A 26,467-nucleotide genomic window follows, 5' to 3' on the forward strand; every position below is an offset into this window, starting at 1 on the left:
TTTTTTTGGTTTTGTTTAATGTTTCACAACAAGAACATTTCGCCTCTTTTATCCCAAACGTGAGTTTGTTTACGGTCATTTTAGCGCACTTCCGGTTAAAGAACTACAAAACCAACGAACTACAAATCCCGTGAAGCCCAGTTCACTTTCACTGTTCTAGAAAAGCGTCTTAAAATCTAGGCTCGTGCAACTTCTCATGCCAGTTGTCTTGAGACACTTTTCCACATTTCAAGCAAATTTGGCTTTCCGCTTTTGTGGGGGCGTTTGAAAGGTAAGTGTTTGTGTTTGTAATGGAAGAACAGATTGTGTTTTGTTGTGCATGTTGTGGTGGGGCGTATGACTGGAGGACGTTTCAAACTGCAGCCAGCGATCTATTTGAGTTATTCTTATCCAGAGAACCAAAATATTTCTAAATGGAGAATTATTAAATATAATTAAAATCAAACTAAAAAGAAAATCAGAGCGTTACAATGTAATGGCCTACTGTGGAGGAAAATATGAAATTACCAAGTTAGGAATGAATTAGCTACTAGTTATCTTATTACATCTAGAACTCCAACTCACACCTGTAAATGAAAGTTTTGTCCTACTTAAAACAATAGCCATTCATTATTTAGATATTTATCATTTATGTACAAATCTTTTTTGTAGGTTAATATAAAATCTTTGAGTTTGCCTTTGTATTAATTCTCAAGTCATGTTGTACTGAACGTCTCGAGCCATTGATTTATTCATTTGTCTGTTTTCCAGATTCTTCTACTGCTGCAGTCACGCAGTGCGAATAGTTGCTGTTTAGTCTGGTTGTTTTCAGCCCATCTTCGGCTGGAGGATGATGCAGAGCACCAGGTCTGGAAGCAGCGAGCTGGAGTTCATCACATTCCCCCCCCTCGCTCCTTTTAGTAACCCTGATTTTGCCACAATCCGAGACTTGAGTCATCTCACAGGGGGATATATGCCAAATACGTAAGTATAATGGTCTTGTGCTTTTACACAATCCTCATTTATGCTATGAAGTGAAGACTGCTCATCTTCGCTGTCTGTGCATTTTTCATCTTAAAAGCTGGGATAGAAGATGCATGAGGAAACAGAGGAGAAGGACAGATAAAGAGTGAGTAAACTATGTCCACTCATGAGATTTGCTCTATGCTGCAGTGGCTTTTTTATGACCCTTTCCCTTTACAGAAGCTGCAGTCCTAAACGGCAAAAGCTGATGGGAGAGGAAGGAGCGCATGGGTATCCAAGTCCTAAAGTGAGCCAAATATGGTCTGTGGAGACTATCGCCTTTTCACCTTCTGAGAACAGCCAGGTTCAACTGCACACTGAAACCAGGACAGAAGAAATGTGTCTGCCCTTTACATCCACTCCGTCTCCACTACCCAGAGTTTCCACAGAAGGCTCAAGCATGGAGGTAGAGGCCACTCAGAAGAGACTGCAGGAGATAGAAGACCGGTGAGACAGAAATGAAGTGTATCTCTGCTTTTGTTTGTATAGTCACTGTTCAGAAATGAGATGTCTGAAAGATTTTAAAAACTGTATTTTTTTATAGGCAGTCTTCCTGATGTATCATGTGTGTTTGGTACAGGATAACTTTGGAGGATGATAGTGATGAAGAAGAACTTGATGTGGAACCGGCTCAGCGCAGACCAGTACTGGTGATGTCCGACAGCTTAAGAGAGGGGCTACAGCGGGGGATTGGTGACATTCTACCCCAAACAGTAGCGCAGTCATTGTGCGTATCTTATTTTCATCTAGGCATCCTGAAATGTTTATTGAGCAAAAAATCATTATATTAGAATGATTTCTAATAGATCATGTGAAAATAAAAAAAAAACCACAGCTATATCAATACAAAATGTATTTTATAATAATATTTCACATGACTGTTTTAATGTATTTTTGATCATGCAAATGCAGCCTACTTTTTCAAAAACATGAACAACTTGAAAAATCTTCTGGACACCAAACTGAGCTCATTGTAAAAAAAATCTAGCTTAGCAAGGTCTTCTTCATTCACCTCTGCAGGAGCTGCTCCTGTATGGAATTGGTGTTGTGGCGCCCCCCAGAGGACCCTCTCACCCAGAGGCTGAAGCACTCTTTACAGAAACAGCAGCGCAAGCAGTTGGCAGTGAGCAGACAGACACCCACCCCAGTGCCACCTATCAGCAGCCCCCCACCCCAACCCCAGTTCACAGCACCCACTGAGCAGACTTTCAGCCAGCTGTTCAGCATTCCTGCGCTCCTCAACTCTGGAGAGGAAGACATGGAGTTATAGAAGGAAATCTTTACCAAAACCCTTAGCATCATGTGTGTGAAAAAAAGCTTTGAACTTTATCAGTGCAAACAAGGAATTACCATAAAGGGAGAAAATGAGCAATTCACAAATGCTCATATGAGATCTGTTTTAACCTGCTGCTTTTGTAGATGGGACCATATTTGCACTAGACTAAATATTCCTGTGGCTCAGTGGTAGAGCATTGCGTTAGCAGTGCAAAAGGTTGTGGGTTCAATTCCCAGGGAACACACATGACAAAAATGTATAGTCTGAATGCACTGCAAGTTGCTGTGCATAAAAGCGTCTGTCTTATGCATAAATGTAAAAGGGTAAGTGGTACATTGGTTGAATGTGCAGTTGCAATTTCACATCCACTCCGTTTGCTGTTGAAAGCTGTGAATATTCAAACACATTACTGGTTAACAATGCAAAATATTGTAGGTTTTTCTTTAGGCAGTTAGTAGTATTTCAGTGTCATGTGTTTTTATTTTTTTTTTATTTATTTTTTTAGATTCCTTAGATTCTGGAAAGTGACGATTGATGGCTTTGATTAAATTAATGTGTACTTGACAGAGTACAGAGGACAGACAGAGACAGCATCATTAATCTTTATAAACGGTTTAACTATCTACACAACAGAAATATGATTGTTGTTGGAGATGCATGGGTATACAAATTAAAACCTATTGATTTCAGTTGTTCATATAACCTGGTTCTGTTTTTCAGCTGAAGAACTGGCTGCAATTATTAAACAACAGTAAAATAAGCTGCAAATCCATTTTGCCTGTGGTTTAAACATTGGCCTAGAATGATTGTTTAAACATTTTGTTTGACCTTTTTGCAATTTATACATTTTGCCAAATGTCAAAATATAACATTTTTTAAATATTGACTATATCCCACACTGACAGATTTGTTTTTAAATAAAATCAGTTTGGAATTATACTTCTCTGCTTGTTTTTCTTTATGCAGAAAAAAACATTCATTCAAAATCATGAATTGTCTGCTTTGAGTTATGTTGTCCAATTACAATAATAATTCGTAAAAAAAAAACACATAAGAAAACAATTAACAGTTAAATTACCATTTGTAAATACTGTTAGCTACACACTACATCTGTTCATTATTTCACAGTAAACTCAATCACAATTCTAAGATCAAGAATAATTAATTTTGTATCAAAGTTCACTGCTTCTGAGCTTCGCAGAGGTAGTATGAAAGGGATAGTTCACACAAAAATAAAAATTCTATCATTAATTACTCACCCTAATGTTCCAAACCCGTAAGACCTTACATGCATCGTGGTAACTCTCATGATCGTGCGGCAGAGCATGAAATGGAAGAGAATTGTTTTCCTTGTGCATAAAAAGTATTCTTGTAGCTTCCTAAAATTACGGTTGAACCACTGATGTCACATGGACTATTTGAAAAATGACCTTACTACCTTTCTGGGCAATGATCATGGTAGTACCCTTGCTTTCTATGAAGGGTCAGAAAGCTCTCGGATTTCATCAAAAATATCTTAGTTTGTGTTCTAAAGATGAACAAAGGTTTTATGAGTTTGGAATAACATGAGACGAGTAATTAATGACAATTTTTTGGGTGAATTATCCCTTTAATAATTATTTTCCTATAAAATCAACAATTTAGGAGGGATGTTAACTGGAGATGGTCTTTGCTGGTAAGTGATCTTCTGTCCTATAGCTGACCTGGGCTGGAGCAATCTGCAAAAAGAAACAAATATATATAATAATAATAAACTTATACAAATATTTTGATTAACTGAAATAAAGTAAAACATAAATGTTAAAATATTAAACTCAAAATGTAAACTGAAAATAAAAGTCAATTCAAATAAATAAATATCTCTATCTATCTATCTATCTATCTATCTATCTATCTATATATATATATATATATATATATATATAACTATATAAATCTATAACAACCATTAAAAATATTTATAAATAACTATAATATATAATTCATACTCGATCGGCATATTTTGTGAAGCGTGTGCCTGTAGCGTGCATGCAAAATAAAAAAGGATTATATAGCATCAATAAAATCACACACGCATTCAGCACACATGACACTTGACACACATAAGTTAATATGTTGCCCACACTTGTACTTGTCCTGTTGCTGATTGCAGAACCGGTTCTGAGCACACTGTGTCCAGATCAATGTCTACAGTGACTGAATCAAAACTCTGCATGGGGATTCCTATCAGAGACAAGGTTTTATTTGAGCATGTTTTCTGTCGCACTTCTTCAGTCTTGCTTCACTGATGTCTGTAGTTACTTTTAGAAAAATTAGGCAAACATGCATTAAAAACATTAAATTCCTTTTACACATCTACTGTATATGCTATAATACTGAACACTGACTACACATGAGTGAAGTATACTCTTAAAAGTAAAAAGGTCATATATTATTCTATGAAGAAGCTTTAACATCTATAGAACCTTTCCATTGAACAAAAGGTTCTTTATAGCGGTAAAAGGTTCTTGAGCTTATTAAAATTTTCTTCACGCTACAAAAAAAAAAAAAAAAAAAAACTGTTCACTGAAATGATCTTTGAGAAACACAGACTGGTTCTTCTATGGCATTGCTGAGAGAAAAAAAAACCTTTGGAATACAGAAATGCAAAACTCAGATTTCAGATTTTCAAATGGTTGAATCTCAGCTAAATATCGTCCTATCTTACCGAACATCAATGGAAAGCTTATTTATTCAGCTTCCAGATGATGTATTAATCTCAATTTAAAAAAATTGAGCCTAATGACTGGATTTGTGGTCCAGGGTCACAAATATGAATGGGAAAATCCAAATGCAGACCTTCTGCAGTGCTCTGCTGCCACTTGTCAAGGTTGGATGGTGTTTTATCATTGGTTGGAACAGTGCTCCCCAAGCCTGTGTCTTTACTAGAACTGACTCCGATCAAAATAGCCTGGAATATGTAGAAGTGCAGGAAAACAACTGCATTTACAAATAATAAATTAATAAAATAACATAAGAATAAATACATAGGAAATTAAAAAATTTACTAAAAATTTGATATGATTATTATTGCAGAAAAAGGGTTCATGCTTACCCAAGAAAGGAAATTCATATCTCTTGGCATTTGCTCCATGCATCCGGCTTTGGCTGTGGATCTGTTGATGGAATACAAAATTGGGACAAAATTCTACTCTGGCTATGACAAAAATATTACACCATGCTTATCAATATTTCATCAGACTCTAAGTACTTGACCTGTAGATGACTCAGTTGTGTGTCTATTACGTCCAGTAGTCCATCACAGTGGTCATGGGACAATGCCAGTGGTATAAACCCATAAACATCAACCTCCTCATCCACATCTGAGAAGAAAAGCGGTATACAGCAGTTTGTACTACAGCAGAAACAGGATAAGCATGAAAGGGAAATCTCGATGGTTTCTGACCTACGGAGAGCAGCTCATCAACGTTTTCTCTAGTTCTGTCATTTTCCATCATTGTTCTAAAATTAGAAAATTCATCTCTGCATGAGAATGAAATATAGAATTCAGCTCTTTGGAATCTAAAGCATATGAGTTTAAATTAATGTTGCCAGTTTTAAGGGGGGAGTTATTGGGTACATGGTTTCCTAGGAAACACAGCAGAAAGGGTCCCCAAAAAACACCAGGGACTCTTAAAGAATCTCATAAAGTATAATAAATGTTAGATTATATCATGATCTCTGTCAGATATTATTGGGAGTTTGCCTCTTAGTAATTTAACAATAAACTACAAGACTTCACAGATTTAATACAAGGATGATACAAAGCTGCATATCTCGCATATATGTATTTACTTATGTTAATTAATAGCTATTTACATTTACAGTTTTTAACAGTAAAATTACAAATACTTTTCCCCTCTTGCTGGGAAGAAAAACTAACGTCACACACATAGTGCAGCATGGTTTTATTCGTAGCTCTCACTGAATTAACAGTAATTAAATCAGTTTTTGCTTTCTAGCTTTCAGAACTCTCCAGTGTTGGGTATAGTTACTTTGGAAAGTAGTTAGTTAGGTTACAACGTTACCATCAATTAAAAGTAATCAGTTATGATACAGCGTTACCTATTCATAAAAGTAACGCGTTAGAGTACTCATGCGTTACCAAAAATTAAAAGCCGTTTGCAGCGGCTCACACATGACAGACACAGCCCCCGGCCCCTTTAAATGCACCTAGAAGTCGTGACTCCCGACAATGAATAACGTCAGTCATCCGACTAAATTAACACTGCAGGATAACAATAACAGGAAAGACAGTCAGCAATCGGCTATTCCACATGGCGTTTTATTTATTTATTATCACAGAACATATTATTAATCAAAATTCGCACCTAACGTTACCCAGCCCGGGTAGCCTAGGCTACTGTATATTATGAGCACCACAAGATAACTCCTGATTTTTCTTTAACTTTAAATAATGCAGTTATCAAAGTACAAGTATGCTTACTTGTAAACACAACCTTAAACAGGCTTGCAGATTTAAATCCATTTAGAAATTATGAACAACCAGCCAGCCAATGATCTAATAGAAATTAACAGCTGCCTGTCAAACAAAAATGATAACAAACCGAATTAAATCCTTCACTGCCACACAGGCAAATGACAAATCGCTTAATAGCCGAACTAATTATTATTAAAGTGTCACTCACAGTCACAAGCATAAATTCGCTTTAACACAGTCCTCTTACATTTACTCTTCAAAGTAGTGATTAAAACGTAGCGTTAAATTTGAGGTAGAATTTTTGGCGGTCGACAGAAGCTTTTCACCAAAGCAGAGTGTGCATTTTACCGTTATGTTCTTTTCTTTTCGTTGACACATTGAAAATAATGTGCGTACTTCCATAAACCAAACGCTGTCCTCTCTGCTATCTTGCCGGGAGTTCGAAAAAAAAAAAACGCCCACACACACACACAGTATGGCGGGTGGAATGTGACAGGATTACCTGCCGAAGTCGAAAGTCGTGTTCTTTTACGTGAGAGAAGGGTAGCCGCCTCAACTGACGCGTGATAAGCACGCCTCCTCAACTGACGCGTGATAAGCACGTCGCCTCAACTGACGTGTGATAAGTACGTCGCCTCATCTGACGTCTGCCAAAAAAAAAAAAAAAAAATATTCATTAAGTACATCTCTGCATTACACTTACTCTCTAAATAATACATAATCATCGGAGGTGTAATTTTACCAAGTATTAAACAGTAATAAAATGAAAGAGAACATGTTTTTCTATAATCCAGTGATATAAGTTAAAATAAGTAATATCTTAAGTATAATTTCATGCATATAGTAATGCATTTGATTTTACTTAAAGGGATGTATTTGTATTTTACTTAAAGGATAGTTTACCAAAATCAAAAACTTCATAATCAAGTAGGCTAATCACTGAGTAATCATTTACTCATTTTCATGTCTGTCCAAGCCTGCAGGATTTTATTTCTTCTATGGAACATAAAAATTATTCTAAGACCTTCCTATAATCCAATACTTTTCCCATGTCCCTCAAAGATATGATTTTTGGCTTCCGATAAGTACAATGGCTCATTTCACAGAATTTTACAAAAAACTATCATGACTAGTAATATTTATAAAACATATCATATATGGATTCGTTTAAAAAAAAAAAAAAAAAAGAGAGAGAGAGAGAGAGATGAGATAACATGATAAACAGCCAACAAGTATGACCCATGCTCAGAATTCGTGCTCTGTATTTAACCCATCCAAAGTGCACAGTGAACACACACTCTGAGTGTGTCAGAAGTGCCACTTTGTCACTTTAGTAGTTTATCAATTTATTTTCTGGTATTGTTTCCTCCATTTTAATTTGTTGACTTCTGCTGTTTTCAGATTTTATTACTTAAACATTGTTTGTACTCTGCTTGCTCATGGAATAAAGAAAAGTATAAAAAAATGACACTGCTTTATTTAATATTGTGGGAAGAGGTCTTAAAGCCATCACATTTCACTGAATCATAATTTTGGATTGTGAGAAATCTAGATAAACAAAAAAAAATATTAAGAATAAAAATCAAAGTATACTTTCATACTGTTAATTAATTGATGACTTAAAAAATACAAAATAGACACATTTTTTTTTTTTTAAATGGTTATTAAACATTTAAAAGTCACAACAAGAAAACCATGTGATGTTTCAGATGAAAGTTTAATTATTTAATAACAAATATATTATTGGCTGGAGTTTTTGTAAATGTTTTACAATAAAATCTTTAATCTTTAACTGTTATTTAATTAACAAAAGTACAAATAAAATAATTTAAAAGATTAAATATATTTTGTAAATATAACAACATTTTAATTTTGATGTCTGCAAAATAATAATAATAATAGTTAAAAAAAATAAAATAAAAATTAAAGTGAAAGAACACCTCCTGCATGAAAAATAATCAAATTAGTAAGTAACCCCTGAATGAAATAACCAAGAAAATATTTAAAAGCTTAGAATATCTCAGCTCTAATGAATGTAAGTAATATAATTTTTGGGCTTTATTTATTTATTTTTTTGCTCATAAAACATAAAACAAAAATAAACACCATTATTTAGATTCTCCTGATTAAAAAGGGCCCAAAATCACCATAATCCATCATTATCTAAAGATATTCCTCATTAAGTTATAACACATATTAAACTACACAGGAGCTTGGCAAAACAACAACAACAAAAAAAAAACACCAAAGGTGTCTGTAATGGCGATTTCGTTCGTAACCTCATGAAACATCATATATCATAGAAAAAGGCATGTCATTATTTGCAGAAAATCAATCATTTAGATCCTAAGATATCTCTCATAAATCTATAATACATAAAAATTAATTATGACATGTAGCTGAGCAAAATATAAATTAATTAAATAATATATATAAAAAAAATCAGAGGTTGCACTCCTGCCAAACATGCATAGATCTTGAAAAATGGCACATTCTTTTCAGAAAATCCTTCCGATTAATAATCCAAAATTTACCATGATCAGTCGATCAGATTGATAGATAGATATTCCTCATAAAGCACAACACATTAAATCAGACAGGGTCACAGGGACACATATGGCGCAGCAAAGAAAAAAAGGCCCAATGCTACAAGTTGTTATTCGTAACTTCTCGAAACATGAACATAATTTGATGTCATTATTTTCAGGAAATTCTCCTGATTAAAAAGAGTTTACCATAATCTGTCATAGATCTAAAGATATTCATCATCTAATTATAAACTCCAAGTGTGCACATTGTGTAACTTTCTTTTATATAACTTATATAACTATATATAATTAAAGCATACAGCTCAGTTAGTCGTTGTCATATGTAGTTTGAAAGGTCTCATAGTAAAATAAAACAAGTGTAATTATTTAGGACTTTGACTAAACTTGAAATTCAAAACAATTTCTAAACTGTCAAGGACTAAGAGAAAGGCTACCTTGGTCCCAAATGCTGTAACTTTTGATTACTTCATGATATCACCATAAAATGTTATTCACATATATGAATGAATCATGTAGAACATCCCCAAAAATTATTTCAGACAGGAACCACTTTGGCAAGTTTACTTGAGTATATTGAACACAATTTATCTTTGGCGGTATGGTTCCTTGTGGGGGTTCTTTCTCCCAGAATAATTGAACATACAAGAGCTTTAACATTAACCCCCCGGAACCATGAATTTAGAAATACATAACAATTAAGACTTTTAATAAAGTCTTTAAAGCAAACGGTGATAATCATATAGATGTGGCACGTCTATCCTGTAGCCTGGTTGTGAAGATGGGTGTCTCTCAGCAATGAGGTCCATACCAGCTAAGATTTAGGAAGCCTTAGTGATCTGAAACAAAGAAGACGACAGCCAGAAGGTGCGCAGTAATGAGGTGAGAGGGTTGTGAGCCATTGAGCATACTTACTGAGCAGTAGTGCCACGTGTATATATATGTCCTGTGTCTAATAGGAGAGAGGTGGTGATTGGAGTGATTTGACAGCTGTTCACAGCCTTTCCTCCATGGCCTGACTGAACTAACGCTGCGCTCGATTTATCTTAAGATAAATATTGAATGCCATTTAAGAGAGATATAAAAAAAAATCCCTTGACCACGCAAATTTCTCTTACATTTTATCATTTAATTCTCCACATGAGAATATTCAGAGGGCAAAGATTTTCTCCCCTAAAAATATAGAAAGATTTCTGTCAATTGATAGTATCCTTTTGACTCTCCTTGCTACAGTTTTTGAGTTATGAGTCATTATTTTTGTGTATGTCAAAGCAAAACAATACCTTCACTGAGGTTAAGCTTCAGGGCCAAAAGGGTTCAAACGGTCTATAATCAGAGTAAATTGGTAATAGGTCAGGGTATCAGGTTTGACTCATCAGAAAGCTATACATGAATTCTATGCAGTGATGCCATGGATTCTCTCAGATAGTCAGAGACAATGGAAATGTGTGATGTGCTCAGATGAGTCCACTGGGAAAAACAGATGAGTTCTTAGTCCCAAAGACCAATGGGCCATCCAGAATTTTACCAGTGACAGATGCAAAAGCAAATATTTGTTATTGGATGGGGGTTTATCAGAGCAAGAGGAATGGGTGACTGGCATGTGTGAGGGTACACCGACTTGGAGGCATTACATGTCATTGGTATTGTACAGAGACATATACTGCCATCAAGATTACATCTTTCAAGAGAAGTCCATGGTTATTTGACCAAGACAACACCAGCTCTCATTCTGTCCTTCTCTCATTCATGTGCTACAACAGCAGGGTTTCGTAGAGACAGAGTGAATGTTCTAGATCAGTCCAGATCTGTCTCCTATATTAAACATCATGAACCCTGACCCATCATGAAAAGGACATCCAGGCAATGATGACCACATTCTGATGAGCAGCTGAAGTCTTGGAAAAAAACTATTAATATCTTCGATTTACAAACAATTAAACATTGTAATTTAAAAGAGTTGCTGGGACACAGTGTTAAACATGTCTTTGTCCCAGATTACCAATTATTTGGTCAGTGAAAACATTGAAAATCTTTTCTTTGCACTTTTACCAATCAAATAAACAATAGAATTACGATTTTATTATAAGATCTTGATTTTATTGCATTTTTAAAATCTTTTTTTCTGATTTGGGGTTGTATTTAATCATATCTTGATGTTTTTGTCTTATTGATGTCTAAAAGTTAATGTAATGATAAATATAAAATTCAAAGATTTCAATGTACTTATATAATGTAATTATATAAAACTATACTGTAAGCGCACCATAGTTATGCAAATGAAGTAGATCATCGCGTTTGATTCAATTCATAAGGAATTAAAACTTCTCGAAGCACATTTGGGTTAAAATCAATCCCATGGCGCCATCTAGTGGACAACCTTAATATCACAGCCTTACCGTCCCAAATATCATAAATTTATAAACCTAAGCATGTTTGCTTAGAACGACTTTGTTCTCCACGCAATTTAATGTTAAAGATCGAATGTCTAATGAATATCTATTATAAATACAACTTTATTTCTGTTAAAATTACACTCTTCTATGTCAAGATCACAAGGAACCAAGAAAGAAATGTAATTCAAGCAGCAATCATGCATTTCCTCTCAGTTTTTCCCTACTGTTTGTAGCATCCAAGCAAACTGAACATTAATGTGTTTGTACTTCACTTCAACACCAACTTAACAGATAAACATAATTTATCAAACATAAAATAGACTTTATGCAGTTATTATTATGCACTTTTACCACGTTTTGGTAAAAACAACCTGTTACAAATGCATCTACTGTAATGCAAACTTTACATTTCGTGTAAAGCGAAGTATACTGAGACGATGTATATATCAGGCGTCTTGTGAGGCGGCGTATATTGAGACTGCGTATATATCAGGCGTCTTGTGAGGCGGCGTATATTGAGACTGCGTATATATCAGGCGTCTTGTGAGGCAACGTATATTGAGACGGCGTTTATATCAGGCATCATCTAAGGCAACGTAGCTAGTTCATACGTACTTATAACACGTATTATTTTTGATAAATTTCTTACGTACGCCGTCGTCACGTCGCCGCCTATGATTGGATCCAACAGTGACGTCGCCGTGACGTCGCCGCGGGTCTGTCGTCTGCCCTCCCATTCAATCCCATTCAAAAATGGACACGGACTGACAGCGACGGAAGGGTCGACTGCTCCTCCTCCTTCTCCTGCTAAGCCTTAGATTTGGCAGATTTCACACTTCATACACACAGGGTCAGGCGCAGGGCACAGACGCATCACAGCCATTGCCTTTACGATCACAGAGCTTCGGCTCCGCTGATACATCCGCAGGTGGCACAGTAGACCTAGGCTTACTGTCTGACAAAAAGCAGGCTGCAGTCGGGATTTTCTTTTCCTTAAAATAACGGATTACTTTTTTAAAAAAAATAACGAAGTTACTGATTACTTACGCACGAAACTAACGCGTTAAGTTACACATTTCAGGAAAAAAGTAATTAGAGTACTCTAACGCGTTACTTTGTAACGCGTTACCCACAACACTGGAACTCTCAAACACTGGCCGTGTTTTTACATTTTATTTTACACTTACGTCAACGTGTATCCACTCAAAGTTTTCTCTAGAAACGGGTTTGATCAGCAGAAATTGGTTGACATGTAAACATCCATGGCCCTCGGCGTCATGGCAACCACACACACCCACTAACCTTCTTCAGGACTAGAAACCTGAAGAGATGTAGTTTTGTTTGTGCACAATGCAAAGCTTTTTAATCAAATCTATATGTGTTGCTAAGTTTCCTAATTAAAAATAAACCTTTATATAATTACCAGTGACGTACATCTGCTGTGTATCTTATTTAACACTAACAATTACACTAGCAATGCTGGTTGATTTTTTAACCACAATCTGGCAACTCCATTCCTTTCGCAAATATCGCGATAGAGTTCCTGTGTTCGCGCTGACAGTGCAGTGAAACAAGTTTCCATGCTGATGATTAGCAATTTCATAACTGTGGGTGAATTTACAGTAGGTTGAATTACGTTTATTTATGTATATTAATATATTTGTTTAAACATTAAGACGAATAAGGTTAGTACATACTTTTTGAGATATATTGGTGTTTGGTAAATTAGAACTTTGAATTGTTATGCTAGCCAGCTAACGTAGCAGTGGATATTGTTGTCAGTAGCCAGTATCTTTTCAAAGACGCTGGATCTGTGAAAAGCTCAAATCCAAACATTAACGCAGCTTTATGCCCAACTAATATGATGTCTCTGTCTGTAGTAAGTCTGAGAAGAGAAAGAGTATAATGTTACCTGACATTTTGACAATGTCTGCTCTTGAATAGTAAGTTAAGCAGTTTAAATGTACGTTAGTAAATATAATAACGTTAGCATCATCGTGAAATCGTCACTTTGTTGGATCAGTGTAACATTGGTTATAAAAGATAGTGGCTTTAACTCTCAATTCTCCAGGCTATTTTTATGTGAGAGTGAACTAGCAAATTCATAGTTTGAACCGACTCTGAACCTTCAGGTTTCCACAACCACTCTGTTAAATGTCATCCAGATGGTCTATGTGTTTATCAGGTGAAGTAGAAAATGGCCTCATATTTTGATGAGCATGACTGTGAGCCCACGAATCCAGAAGAACAGTACCGACAGAACGCCCTGCTGGAGCTCGCCAGGTAACGTAACTAACACGACAATGCCATTTAGACCAACTTATGAATATTACTGTTGAAGGGCTTAATTATTTTCTGTTACACAACAACATAAGCATAATAGTAGTTAGTATTTGTATGATTTAGTATTAGTATATTTATAGTTTTTGTCAGCAATTTGGATGAGAATGTAATGATATTGCTAATCGTTTTTGAACAACTATGCTGTTATAGGTCTCTGATGCAGGGTCTTGACATAGACTCCGGTTCATTTGATTTGTCGGATTGGGACCAGCGGCTCCCGCCTCCTGCAGCCAAAGCTGTGGTTCAGAGTCTTCCTGTGGTCATCATCTCCCCCGAACAAGCAGGTTACGCACTTCACATTCGTAATCATCTACAAACACATTCATAGAGGACATTATTGCAACGGGATAATTGGTAATAATTTGGCACTGGCAGCGAGTTTGATTGAATTAGAAGGTCTTGAATCCTTGGTGTCTATGACTGTCATTCTTCTTTTTTCATTTGACAGATAAAGCACTGAAGTGTCCGGTGTGTTTGCTGGAGTTTGAAGAGCAAGAGACCGTGAGAGAGATGCCCTGTAAACATCTGTTCCACACGGGATGCATCATGCCTTGGCTCAGTAAGGTATGTTTAGAGGTTTTATTTTCTCTATGATCCTCCTGTAAGCAAAATAGGGTTACATTTGTGTTGTATTGTAAACCGTGTTTATCAAACTCTCTCAATCAAATTCTGAAGAAAACCTGTCACAGTTTTCTCAAAAAAATATTGAGCAGCACAACAGTTTTCAACACTGATAACTATTCTGAATATCACTATATTGGAATGATTTCTGAAGGATCATGTGACACTGAAGACTGGAATAATTCAGCTTTGCCGTCACTAGACTAGATGCAATCTTGAAATATATTAAAACCGGAAACACTTACTTTAAATTATAATATAATTTCACAATAGTACTGTATTTTCGTTAAATAAATGCAGCCTTGGTGAGCATAAGAGACTTCTTTCAGAAACACGAAAGAGTCTTACTAGCCCCGAACTTGGCTATGTGGATAATATTTCACGTTTGGTATAATCATAAGTGTTTCTACATAACATTACAGACCAATTCATGCCCCTTGTGTCGACTTGAACTACCCACTGACAATCCAGACTATGAGGAGTTTAAAAAAGACAAGGTAAGACTTAAGATCTGTTTAATGTCATTCTTCTTCTTCTGTGACTCCTTAAGAATATGACAGAGTATTTAGTGTGTTTGTTTGTGTTTACAGGAACGGAGAAGGCAAAGAGAACACCGACTAGAGGATCTACATGGAGCCATGTACACATGACCTCAGCACCTTCAAGATTTGAATATGGTTTCAACTTTCAGTTTGTTGGAAGTGAGAGTTTACTGCGCAGGGACCAGGCTTTGAAGTGATTGCGTTTGTGTGTACTTGAAAACAACGTTTTTAATATTATCACTTTTAAGACTGCTTTGATTGGCTATGCACTGAGAACTGTTTGTATGAAACTGTAACATAGCCCTATAGACCTTTCTGATTTCATTAAACCTTTTAAATAAAGCAGTTGCTTTTTTGTTTTAGTGTGAAATTGTGTTTGTTCGCTCTATGATTTCATATTCATTCGTTTTATTCCCTGAAGAGATTTCTTGCCTTTTAAGTACTGAAAAAATATTGTGCTGATAAGCGATGCCATAGTTAATATAATAATTTCTAGGATGTACAGTGGCACACTTGTCACTTTAGGCGTGACTTTCCCAGTTAAGAAATGAAACCCTCCTTATGTAAAACGGTAGACCTCTACCTCATGAAAAATGTATGTGATTTTTAGGTGTGTAAATTATTACAATGATTCAACATGCTTGTACTGACTAATGATGGAGCAAAAACACTCTCTGAATTTGTAAAATGTTAAACTATCTTTTCCATATTTTTAAATAAAAAGTGAGCTTCGCTAACATAGTGTGTATTATTTCAAGTGTGTTGAATTTGTCTTTAAATGATCACAGACAGACGTACAGATACACTTGTTTATTTTCCATCAGACATTTTGGTAATTCAATATAAACCTTTGTCAAATAAAAACATTGAAATTATCCGTAGATCTTACTTATTTACAGAAGTAATGTATAAAAGAAAAATATTCTCTGCATTGTTTTTATTTCGATTTTGGAGTGTGAACCTCGCGTCATTGTTGTTCTTAATAGACACACTGTGTTGATAAAAATACTTTGATTACATCATTTAAAGGCATCAGAAAAATAACTTCTATCCAGACAACTGCTGAAACATCAAACTTGTAACATCAAAAAAAAAAAAAAAACATCAATGAAAATATCTGACAGTGTTTTCTTGTGACTTTGAAGTCTTTGACCAAACCTTATGTGTTCAAATTAAGTCAGTTCAAATTGTAACATAGATTATCAATAAACCATTCTTACTCAACCTTTTGCTCTTAGGTGACCTAAAAATGACTGATCTGCTATTCGGATCATATAAGATGCATTGACAAATATTGCATGTAATTTATACCAAATGTAACTGGAATATGGCAAAAATGTCAATTTAATGAGAAATGACATCAACATTGACTTTAGGTTCATATGCACATACTTTATAATACCCAAGATTTTATGCCCTTTTGTGTTTGTTTAATCTTGACCCGTTATGTTACTGTACCTCTATATGCAGTTTGGTTTGAGCTGAATGTATTTTGTAATGAGCAACTATTATTAAATTAAATGGATGGTTTCAGTTGTACAGTGCAGCCCTGTGAATATTTCCTTGCACGAGTGGAGTCAACAGAGATAGACATGTATTATGGCTAGAGACCACATCTAAATGTACAGTCTAATCACTGACATGAAATGTATCCGTCCCATTGAAGGACAGCAAACAGACAATACCTGGCACATTTCTGTGTAAAATATAAATGTTAAAGCACAATAAACCTGGAGTCACTTTAAAAGCAGTGTGGACCCTTTGATTGACAAAAATACTACAGAAACATTAAGGCCACCATAACCACTCAACCCTCAGAAAGTTTAGAGATGGTTTCCTAGGTTCCAGCCTGGAGACCAATCAGTTTCATTCATATAATCATTTAAAAATTTGCTTATATTGCAGTACTGTCATTTTCTCAGTGGCTATATGTCCTGCTACACACACAAAAAAATCAATGAATCAAAGGCATTAAGTACATATTTTGAAATGCATCCTTTGGCAACAAAGTTAAACAAAAACTGATTTGCTGCTTATGTAAAAAAAACAACAAAAAAAGTTATTTTAGTTATGTCACTATGTAACTAGACAAAATAATCGGCGAAGAAATGCAAGTAAAACTACAATGTAAAACAATTAATAGATGTGGCATTTTTCGAGTTGTTTTTATGGCCCGGCCTTGACAGAGGAAAAAAAAAAAATTATATATAAAAAGGTACATTTACAGTCAATATGAATATACTTCTTCTACAACTAATCGACTGACCAGGAAGGCAAGGATAGAGCTGGTGTCACTTTACATAATTTCCTCCTGCTCGAAAATGAAAAACAAAACCCACCTCACCAGAGACTAAAAACAAGCATGAAACAGAACAGAAGCAAGCCAGCATTGCAAAAACATTTACCCACAGCATTGTTAAAAAGGCCACCAATACCAAAAAAAAATAAAAAGTAATTTTTTTCCAATTCCAAAATAAAAGGTGCTCAAAGGTTATAGTTTGATCCGTATCTTAGACATTCTTGTTACAAAAATGATAATACTCTGAGATCCCGATAGTCTGCAACTCCAAATAAAAGTGAAAATAACTTTATTCTTCAAAATTCATTCATTGTGTTATGTGCAAATCATCCATTTGCAACAATGTGTGTGGGCAAACAGTAACAAGCTCTGAAAGAGATACCCCTGAACCAGTTGTGCAAACGTAACAGTAAAAATGTACCCCATCGCCCAGTGCAACAATTCTAACCTCACAAACCATTTGATCGGTGCTAACAACAACCTTAAAGTGGAGCTAAAATTCCTGCTCCTTTAAACAAGTGCTCATTCTGTCCTTCTCACGTACAAACAACCCAACAGAAGCTTCTCGCAAGGCATTACAGGACTAGAAAAAAGACAAATTTATCAGACGAAACTTAAAATCTGAAATTATAGTATACAACAGTCACACCTGTAAACCTGATGAACCTGCCTCGACTCCAGACTGGACGGTTTCTCTAAATGACTTTGATCTCAGCCTAAGTGTGGTGTTAAACGCAGGATGCCCCATCTTGAGGCTTCCCACCTGGCAGTATGTGACCGTGTGTGCTGAGGTGTTTAAAGCATTGATATGTTCTCAGGAGTGCAGTTCAGATGGGTGGAGGTGCTGCTTCCTCCGGGAGATTTCAAACCCTTTGTGGTGGCACCTACCAGGGTGTCTGCTTGGACATCGTCTCCGATCATGACGCCGGATCCGTGCAAGAGGTTCAGCTGGAGGCCAGCCAACATGGTCTCGGTGGTGACGGTGCCGAACTCATAGGTGAAAGTCCCGTAGAACACGAGGATGACTATAGTGAAGACCCACTCACAGATGGCCGCTGCATGTTGTAAAACAAAGCTCTCATGGATGAAGAATATCCCACCTGAGAGGAACCATTAAGGATTCAAATGTCTTAAAAAATGAAAGCTTACAAGGCAAAGTGGCCCACTATGGAATTAAAGAGACAGTTCACTCAAAAATGATCATTATTCAGCTTTCAAGTTGTTCCAAACCTGCATGAGATTCTTTCTAGTTTGAAGAATGTGGATAAGCTGGTCTCCATTCTACAGTAAGGCTATTAAAGTCAATAGAGGCTTTCACACCAGAAAGAACAAGCCACCAATCCCAAGAACTTCATTTTTCCCTAGGGCAATTATCCTGGTTGAACCATTCTACAACATCAAGAACTGAAGAATGGATGTCAGAAAAATAGCTGGACTTGGGAGTCAGTTAATCTATTGGAAGTAAGTATGAAGCTTCTTTCCAGTCCATTTTTTTCATGCCCTCCATCTCGTTTACTCAGATGTACATCATTTATTATGTTTCATGTGTGCCCACTACTGAACCCTTGGAATTGACTGAATCGGAATGTCCTGAAGCCTTGATCACTTAGAATCCACTATGGAGTTGGTTTATTGCTTAATTTTTTTCCCTTGCATATTTGTTTGGTGCAGCATTCCGTCTGTATATAGATATGCTTGGGCTGTTATATATATTTATATATTATGGAGTTGTTTGGGGTGGGTATAAATTAAACGCAATCTGCGATGACGTCATAATCGTGTTGCATTGTAGTCTATAGAGTGGTGTGAATGAAGCACACTCGCTCCCTCAGTCAAAATTGAGGGGTGGAGGGTCCGTCTGTCCATATGAACTTCCCTCGTCCATTTCAGCAGCGGGGATTCCCCCAAGGGGAAGTGCTTAGGGAAGTTCACGAGTGCGTTTTTAAAAGAGAAGTGGATCACTGAGCAGAACACAGCTCTTTTAAAATAGCTGGTGTCTGCATTTGCCAGTATGGCATGCATTCAGTTAATCAGTGTCCACTTATGCTACATTGTAGCTCCTCCTGGGTTAGTCTGAAGTAGAAGCTGATTTATTCCCACCAAAATTTCTAACATAATTCCCATGTCCCAGGGTGCAAACATGCCAAAAAACGTGTATTTCCACCAATAATTATAAGAACTATAAAATGTTTTTTTTCTGTGCAAAGGCTCCTAATTAGGACTTGGTTACCAAGGCTTGTAACAACTTAAGGGTGAGTTAATGATGACAGTTTTTTCATTTTTGGGTGAACTATCCCTTTAACTTACTTAAAGCCATGTATTATTTATATGGATATACTGGTTAATTAGCTGCTCTCATAGTTACATCACCCAGCAACCCTTTAGCTAGCCACCCCTTTTCCTCCAGTTGGGGAAAAAAATATTCATAAATCATTGATGAACACAGCAGCGATAAAGCAGGAAGGCCGGGAGACTCCAGCAGGGCTCATCCATCTCCTCAGCAACATTTACACCAAAGAAATTAGATTATACCTCCAGTATTACAGTATATGAGTCAGGGGCTTCATGATTGTGACCATAACCTCAGCAGGAAGAGAAACGGATAAAAACTCAGTGCTACATCTTACCTTGCACTGATTTTGTCATGCTTTTTTATTTAAACAGCTGGTGCTAAATGGGATAGTACACCAAAAATGGCAATTCTGTCATCATTTACTTATATTAAGAAAACAAAAGGTGTATTTTTAGATATCATTGTTCTTTTCCATGCAATGATGATGAATGAGTAGCTTGCATATATAACAGTATCATAAAACCAATCCCTAAAAACCATACATATACTGTAAGTCTTTTGGAACCATACAATAGCTTGAATTTAAAATAGTAACAGATCTTAGCTTCAATATTGAGATGTACATCCAAGTACGATGGATTATCAGATTTTGTTCTTTCGTTTGGATATTTTCAATTAATCTGCGGATCCATTTAATAAAACGAAACTCTTAATTCGACTGATCTGGTTCTTGAGTTCAACTCAATGATTTAATGATTAGGTCACAGATGACAGAATAGATTTAAACGTATCATCAGTATCACTTCATGTTTGTATGTTCCTCAAACAAAGCTACTGTATGACTTTAAACACATCGCATAAGTCATATAGATGCATTTGTGTTCTTTTTTAATCCTAAGCCCCTTTCACACTGCCATTCTGGCAAATATAGGGGTAAAGTGTTCCTGCAATTGTTCCCTGGTCACTAGATTTTGCACTTGCACACTGCCAGTGATGACCCGGGATATGTGCGTGCTTTCACACACAACTCTTGAAGATGCCGTAACGACACGTGACATCAGAGCGTGACGTGTAATGTACGATTAGACAACGCTAGGCACGTTATACTTTAACTGAAGCAAGCAAACGATCTCGGCGTCAGCGCGGAAAGTGAGGAACTAACTGATCTCTGCTTCATTACAGTTTGCACATATGTTTTCGTCGCGAACGTTGATCTTCCTTCAAAACAGCCTGTAAAAGAGTCGCGCTTCGACACGGAATTAGATCTGGCTTTTGTTCACAAAGCACTCGTCCCGGGTCGAACCCCCGCAATGTTACTAGGTCCCCAACCCGGGTTCAATTCGGTAATCAATCCCGGTACGCGGTTGCTTTCACACAGAAGGCGACCCGGCAATGTTCCGGAAATATTGCGGGTCCGACGTGCAGTGTGAAAGGGTCTTTAATGGAATAGTTTAACAAAAAGGAAAGTTCTGTCATCATTTACTCATTTTTATGTTGTTCCAAACTAATCTTTCTTTCTTCAATGAATGAATGTCATTCAGTTTGGAATGACATGAGGATAAAGAAGTTTTCATTTTGAGTGAACATTACCTTTCAATTTGACACATAAGTGGCATTATTTAAATAAACAAGACAAATAAGCAATCCATATAAAGAAAAATCATATACACACACTACATTCATAATTTTCCAGTCATACTGGACAAGGAAGGATACTGAGAACCAGTGTGATGAGAGCACCAGTAGCCAGTGCCACCCGCACATGAGCCATCCAGTAGTCCAGAGCTGTGACAGCCATCCGGTAGGTCAGCAAACACTGCAAACACACGAACAGAATGCCTGCTGGGAAGGCGACACCCGCACCTACATAGTGAAGTGTTTTAGCGTGGTCCACCTAGTCGAAAAGCAGTAGAGTGCTATTCAAATAATAATAAATCAAAGCACTGAAAATACAAAACAACAACTTTGAAACATGATGACTTCTTGACTTGTGACATCTAACCTAGAAAAAGTTGACTGAAAAACACTGCAAACTTCGTCTTCCTACAGCAAGAAACTTCCCTATTGCACACTCAGCATACGGATGGAGCTGCTATTAAAGTTAAGGGAGCAAAATGCCCTCTGAAAGAATGAGATGGTTGCATGAATGGATCAATACTAATCACTTTGATAACATCAGCTTCTCTGAAACACTCTGATGCTGATCAACGCATCAGTCTTATGCACTGAATTTATGGCCGGTGAAAAGTCTAAGGGTGAAGCTTCAGCCCTTAATATCTTCTCATGCAGCACAACAGATGCCCAAATGCTTGTGAATGATGTGAATGGGGAGTAGGGCAGTCTATTATGAGCTACTATGAGATGTGTTTATCAGATGATAATCATACATGGAACTGTGTTTAGGCCAAATTGTGTGACTGACCTGGAAGTTGCCCACCATGACCAGTCCCACAGCATTGGTGCATCCAGACACAAGTCCACTGGTGTTGAGCCAGCAGTGGTTCCTGTGCTCGATGATCTGAGCATAACGTAACAGACACACCAACACCACTACACATAAAAACAGAACAGGAACACTAAGCAAAGCAACCAGGAAATTTCACAAGAATGCAATTTGTGGTTACAAAGTTCCTTTTCGTTTCATTTCTGTTCATTTTTGTTTAACAGTGTATAACATTTGGACACTAAGGATTTCATTTCATTAGATAACAAAATATAAACTCAAGTAGCGTCTACAAAAAGCTGATGCTAGAACTTTTCTCATAATCCACTTTAGTTTGAAAGTATCCAAATACATAAAAAAAGTCTTAAAAAATAATTACATTTATCAAATATGACACTAATAACTTTCATCTAAGAATCCTATAAATTCAGCAGCAAATTTGTTTTCAATATTGATAATGAAAAGAAATGCTTCTTGAGCACCAAACCAACACAATCATCATGACTTCTGAAGGATCATGACAATTTTACAGCACAGGAATAAATTAATTCTAAAATATATTAAACAGTTATTTTAAAATGTGATAATATTTCAAAACATTATTTTTAACTGTATATTTAATGAAAAATATGAAATTTTGATGTTTTTTTTTTCTTTCAGAAGTCCCAAACTTTTGAATGTCAATGTCGTAAACCTGAAGTTTGAACTTTGATTGTGTTCCGTAATGCAAATGCATTCACACATTTTTTAACCATTTCTTTAGTGTCCAAATACTTTGCCTACACAAATCTTATAGTTTTTATTTCCATTCATATGATTTATTATATTTAGGTTATAATGTGATGTATAAAAGTTTGTAATAACACCCCTGATTTCATGTCACGACAGAAATAGAAGCAGAGGACAGCCAACATTCAACAAGACAAGGACAATAAACCCTAATCACACAATTCCAACATATCATAACACAACACATAATGAAGCGACACAGGAAAACATCCAATCGAGATGACGCAATACGTAATCTCATGCAGGTATCTGTTTTTGTGACACCTCTGCCATACTGTATGCTTCCATTCATGCATTTGTTCTCTGTTATTTGATATGTCACTGCCGGTGTAGAATATGCGGAATATGAGAACAAGCAGTCTTACCCATGAAAGCTCCCACATTACCAATGAGACTGAAAAGACAGCTCTCGGGAGGGAAAGATCCACATTTACTGAATCAAAGTGAAGACAAAGACACTGTCAGATCACACTGGAAATAAACACAGACTAGATATAAAGGGAAAGAGCTCCAAACAAAGTGCACATGACTACCTGATGAGGGGGATGTCTTGAATGGTGCAACATGTTTTTGGGAAGCCCAGTTTAGCCGTTTCCTCCATGCATGTTACATTGTATGACCTTCATAGAAAACAGCATTATCAAATTACATACGCATGACCGAGGGGCCATTTACATGACAAAAAAAGGGAAACTTTTTATGCATTTTCCCTGTTCGTTTACACTGTTTGGGGACTGAAAACGCATATTTTTGAAAACATGTTTTTGAAAATGCCATATTTATCGTTTCCGTGTAAACACCCAAAATGGTAATCTTTGAAAATGGTGACTTCTCTTCAGGCACGGTTTACTAACAAGGTGGAAGCACCAACTACGGGTCTGGCATACGTAATACAGTGTTTTTGCACTTTTTTGCAGATATGTGTAAATGGGTATCGTATGAAAACGTTGTCGTGTATACCGGAAACGTATTAAAAATGCAAGGGAAAAACTTTTCCGTTTTTGACTACTGTCCATAGTTGACGTGTAAAGCATCCTGTGACAAACAAGCCCAACTTACCAGTTTTCGACAGGACAAACATGGTGGTTCATTAAAGCCATAGCATATCTGAGGACACAGCAAAACAACACTGTATTGTACGTGCTGGCAATTTGATAAATTTGAATTTCTATATATGGGGGGGGGGGGGCAAATTTTAACTTGTAAAAACTTTTTGATGTAACAAATTATAATTAATGCATTTTAAGATGGATTCAAATCATGGGTTGCAGCAAATTAAAACTCACACTATCCATATCCCGGTGATAGAGAAGGCAGCCAGGCTGACAGGCAGTATGATCCAGGCAGTCATTGGTCTGACAGTGAGGCCAGTCTGTCCCAAGCATGAGGGGGAGGAACACAGAGGGCTGGCAGGGTGAGACACGGGGAGGATGACGAGGGGGCACTGACATGCAAGGACACACAGGGAGGGGACATGAGAGGAGGAGAGGGATGCCACGCTGCACCTTCCTTCTGGCCGCCAAATCCAGGCCTATCAGTGTTTTCAGGAAACAAAAGGAGGTGAATAGTGAATTAGACAAACGATAATTAGACAAACCATTTTAGAAATGCTTCAATTGAAAAAAAAAAAACACTTTAAAGTCATGGAACAAAATTGGCAATCCGTTTTACTTCCATAACGTGACATTTTGCAAAGCGAGAAGTTGGAATAATGAACACTGATAAATCATACCAAAAATTAAGAGCATGAACGTGCATTAAATTCACAAAGAGACGGAAGTAGCGACAGATCTTTTCTTTCATGTTGTGAGGAATCTCCAAAGTACAACGTGTTACCAAAAAGTCAAAAATGAAGGGCAGCGTCTTATTTCGATCTGGTTGTTGATTGGATGAATTGCTTGTAGTCCAGCATATGTTACTAGAAAGAAGTCTGTAGTTTCACTCAAAGGTCCAGTTCTCCACTTTTTTTTAATAATTCAAAATAATAAATAAATAAAAATGCATAAGATCGGAAAAAAGATACAGTATTTTTTTACTTTAAAAAAAACAACGATTTTGACATCAACTAGAGCAGCCAAACAAATGTTCATGTATTAATCGTCAGTCTCTGTGTTTTTAGTGCTGGATTCCATTTGCAATTTGCCCTTTTGACACACTGATTAAGTATATAAAGCACTTCTAGTCCAAAGTCAATCCTGCAGTTTGAGTGCGTGTGCTGCGGTGAACTTTCTTGTAAAAACATAAGCTTTTCTGGAATTCTGAAACACATGACTGCCACATGATGCTGTCTGAAAACCCAAGAAGCAATACTGATGAGTGGTTGACCACTAATGAGCTGTGGTACAATGACTACAATCTGTCTAGACAGGCAGCACACTAGGTTTTCAAGCATATACGTAACGTTAGTCAAAAATACTGAACCTTATTTTAATATACAGTACACTACATGCATCAGTACACAAAAGGCTGCCACTGATGTTCACATAGTCAGAGAGGTGAGAGGTGATGAATGTGCTGCTGTGTTCGTGTCACTCTTTTGCATAAGTTCAAACTAAAGTGTCATAACGTTACAGGTGGCCTTCGTCGATCTCACTGTATTTTTCTATAACCAAACAGAGTTTGCAAACCTTCTGGTTCGTTTCTAAATGTAATTTCTAAATGTAACGTTAACTTACAGGATGATTGTTTCAATTCTCAAGTAGCAGCAATTCCGTGTTCACTAGCAATAAAGCTAACGTTGGTTGGGGTCTGAAACCTTATGAGCCGCCTTCCTAGACAGCATTTCGGAAAACAGTCAAACGCAGCTGAGATGTCCTAAAATGCTGTCTAGGTAGGCAGCTCACTCGGCTCAGAGACAGCCAAAGAATCCGCCAAAATCTTGAAACAACAGCTGCCGAAGAAAAAGCGAATTCATTATTGCTTGTAAGCGAGTTCTAACGACGACACCAATATTTGTTAAGATTTTATGTTTAACAAGCAGACAAGACGTTTATATTTACATACCTTAAGCCCTGCTACTCCCTGCTTCCAACCTCACGCAACCTTGGTTGTGTCGCTTTAAGATAAGGCACTTACTGAAGCTGCTCTTCGCGCCTCACTGTAATTGTAGTTCTTCGTGCATTTAAGAAGAATGCCTTGCAAGCTGTCGCAATATTTACTGGACTACTTCACCCACAATGCCAATGTACGGCGGCCGAGGGGTTCGACAGAAATCGTCAAGATTGGTAACACAGCGACGTTCAAAGGCAAACAGCGTAACTGCAAGAAAAAAATGACTTGAGATTTCATGTATACATGTGTGGTTATGTATCTAATATTTACTGGCCAGAACAATGATTTTCCTTGTTATAACCATGGTACAAAAAATATATAAAAGTAATAACATACCCGTTGCTGAGACAATAAGTTTTGTCATAGCTAGTAACATTTTATGATTA

General features: G+C 36.6%; 4 protein-coding genes across 12 annotated transcripts; 2 read left to right on the forward strand and 2 right to left on the reverse strand.

Annotated features, from left to right (window-relative positions):
• Window positions 1-130: 130 nt before the first annotated feature.
• Window positions 131-3,217, forward strand: ccdc117 (coiled-coil domain containing 117). The gene is made up of 6 exons (XM_052557401.1): window positions 131-271; window positions 751-963; window positions 1,061-1,108; window positions 1,183-1,449; window positions 1,583-1,729; window positions 2,023-3,217. Exons 2-6 carry the CDS (start codon window positions 830-832, stop codon window positions 2,270-2,272), a joined length of 846 nt encoding a protein of 281 aa, XP_052413361.1. The 5' UTR covers window positions 131-271; window positions 751-829; the 3' UTR covers window positions 2,273-3,217.
• si:ch211-102c2.8 (uncharacterized) lies at window positions 2,754-13,243 on the reverse strand. Of its 6 annotated transcripts, none has more exons than XR_008154044.1 (5): window positions 13,124-13,243; window positions 12,888-13,021; window positions 5,373-5,433; window positions 5,117-5,257; window positions 2,754-3,996 (listed from the first exon to the last, which is right to left on the reverse strand). XR_008154044.1 is itself a non-coding variant. In XM_052557408.1 (5 exons), exons 1-5 carry the CDS (start codon window positions 5,773-5,775, stop codon window positions 3,971-3,973), a joined length of 387 nt encoding a protein of 128 aa, XP_052413368.1. In that variant the 5' UTR covers window positions 5,776-5,778; the 3' UTR covers window positions 2,754-3,970. The 6 variants fall into 6 exon arrangements, 1 of the variants encoding a protein (XP_052413368.1); XR_008154041.1 differs by having other exon boundaries at window positions 5,117-5,228; window positions 13,124-13,232; XR_008154043.1 differs by lacking the exons at window positions 12,888-13,021; window positions 13,124-13,243 and adding exons at window positions 5,534-5,640; window positions 7,261-7,533 and having other exon boundaries at window positions 5,117-5,228.
• On the forward strand, window positions 13,182-16,281 carry rnf181 (ring finger protein 181). 3 transcript variants are annotated; one of them, XM_052557404.1, is made up of 6 exons: window positions 13,182-13,322; window positions 13,886-13,983; window positions 14,194-14,327; window positions 14,492-14,607; window positions 15,087-15,161; window positions 15,255-16,281. In XM_052557404.1, the coding sequence occupies exons 2-6, from the start codon at window positions 13,898-13,900 to the stop codon at window positions 15,312-15,314; spliced, it is 471 nt and encodes a 156-aa protein (XP_052413364.1). In that variant the 5' UTR covers window positions 13,182-13,322; window positions 13,886-13,897; the 3' UTR covers window positions 15,315-16,281. The 3 variants fall into 3 exon arrangements, with proteins under 3 accessions (XP_052413364.1, XP_052413365.1, XP_052413366.1); XM_052557405.1 differs by having other exon boundaries at window positions 13,277-13,307; XM_052557406.1 differs by lacking the exon at window positions 13,182-13,322 and adding an exon at window positions 13,625-13,643.
• tmem150aa (transmembrane protein 150Aa) lies at window positions 16,002-26,190 on the reverse strand. 2 transcript variants are annotated; one of them, XM_052557399.1, is made up of 8 exons: window positions 26,034-26,190; window positions 24,317-24,561; window positions 24,090-24,137; window positions 23,564-23,650; window positions 23,396-23,463; window positions 22,221-22,348; window positions 21,515-21,692; window positions 16,002-18,605 (listed from the first exon to the last, which is right to left on the reverse strand). In XM_052557399.1, exons 2-8 carry the CDS (start codon window positions 24,379-24,381, stop codon window positions 18,301-18,303), a joined length of 879 nt encoding a protein of 292 aa, XP_052413359.1. In that variant the 5' UTR covers window positions 24,382-24,561; window positions 26,034-26,190; the 3' UTR covers window positions 16,002-18,300. The 2 variants fall into 2 exon arrangements, with proteins under 2 accessions (XP_052413359.1, XP_052413360.1); XM_052557400.1 differs by lacking the exon at window positions 26,034-26,190 and adding an exon at window positions 25,706-25,936.
• Between the last annotated feature and the right edge of the window lie 277 nt (window positions 26,191-26,467).

The sequence above is a fragment of the Carassius gibelio genome, chromosome B5, assembly GCF_023724105.1.
Source record: "Carassius gibelio isolate Cgi1373 ecotype wild population from Czech Republic chromosome B5, carGib1.2-hapl.c, whole genome shotgun sequence".
NCBI classification, from domain to species: Eukaryota; Metazoa; Chordata; class Actinopteri; order Cypriniformes; family Cyprinidae; genus Carassius; species Carassius gibelio.

What these genes read in the sequence shown, in the direction of transcription:
- ccdc117 (XM_052557401.1), top strand. Translation starts at nt 830, where the DNA reads ATGATGCAGAGCACCAGGTCTGGAAGCAGCGAGCTGGAGTTCATCACA. An exon ending in CTGCAGGAGATAGAAGACCG is followed by an intron (nt 1,450 to 1,582) that starts GTGAGACAGAAA and finishes TGTTTGGTACAG; the next exon opens with GATAACTTTGGAGGATGATA. An exon ending in CAAACAGTAGCGCAGTCATT is followed by an intron (nt 1,730 to 2,022) that starts GTGCGTATCTTA and finishes TCACCTCTGCAG; the next exon opens with GAGCTGCTCCTGTATGGAAT.
- si:ch211-102c2.8 (XM_052557408.1), bottom strand. Translation starts at nt 5,775, where the DNA reads ATGATGGAAAATGACAGAACTAGAGAAAACGTTGATGAGCTGCTCTCC. An exon ending in TGATGAGCTGCTCTCCGTAG is followed by an intron (nt 5,641 to 5,723) that starts GTCAGAAACCAT and finishes TTTTCTTCTCAG; the next exon opens with ATGTGGATGAGGAGGTTGAT. An exon ending in ATATGAATTTCCTTTCTTGG is followed by an intron (nt 5,258 to 5,372) that starts GTAAGCATGAAC and finishes TTGTAAATGCAG; the next exon opens with TTGTTTTCCTGCACTTCTAC.
- tmem150aa (XM_052557399.1), bottom strand. Translation starts at nt 24,381, where the DNA reads ATGACTGCCTGGATCATACTGCCTGTCAGCCTGGCTGCCTTCTCTATC. An exon ending in ATCACCGGGATATGGATAGT is followed by an intron (nt 24,138 to 24,316) that starts GTGAGTTTTAAT and finishes CTGTGTCCTCAG; the next exon opens with ATATGCTATGGCTTTAATGA. An exon ending in CAAGACATCCCCCTCATCAG is followed by an intron (nt 23,464 to 23,563) that starts GTAGTCATGTGC and finishes ACTTTGATTCAG; the next exon opens with TAAATGTGGATCTTTCCCTC.
- rnf181 (XM_052557404.1), top strand. Translation starts at nt 13,898, where the DNA reads ATGGCCTCATATTTTGATGAGCATGACTGTGAGCCCACGAATCCAGAA. An exon ending in CATCTCCCCCGAACAAGCAG is followed by an intron (nt 14,328 to 14,491) that starts GTTACGCACTTC and finishes TTCATTTGACAG; the next exon opens with ATAAAGCACTGAAGTGTCCG. An exon ending in AGGAGTTTAAAAAAGACAAG is followed by an intron (nt 15,162 to 15,254) that starts GTAAGACTTAAG and finishes TTGTGTTTACAG; the next exon opens with GAACGGAGAAGGCAAAGAGA.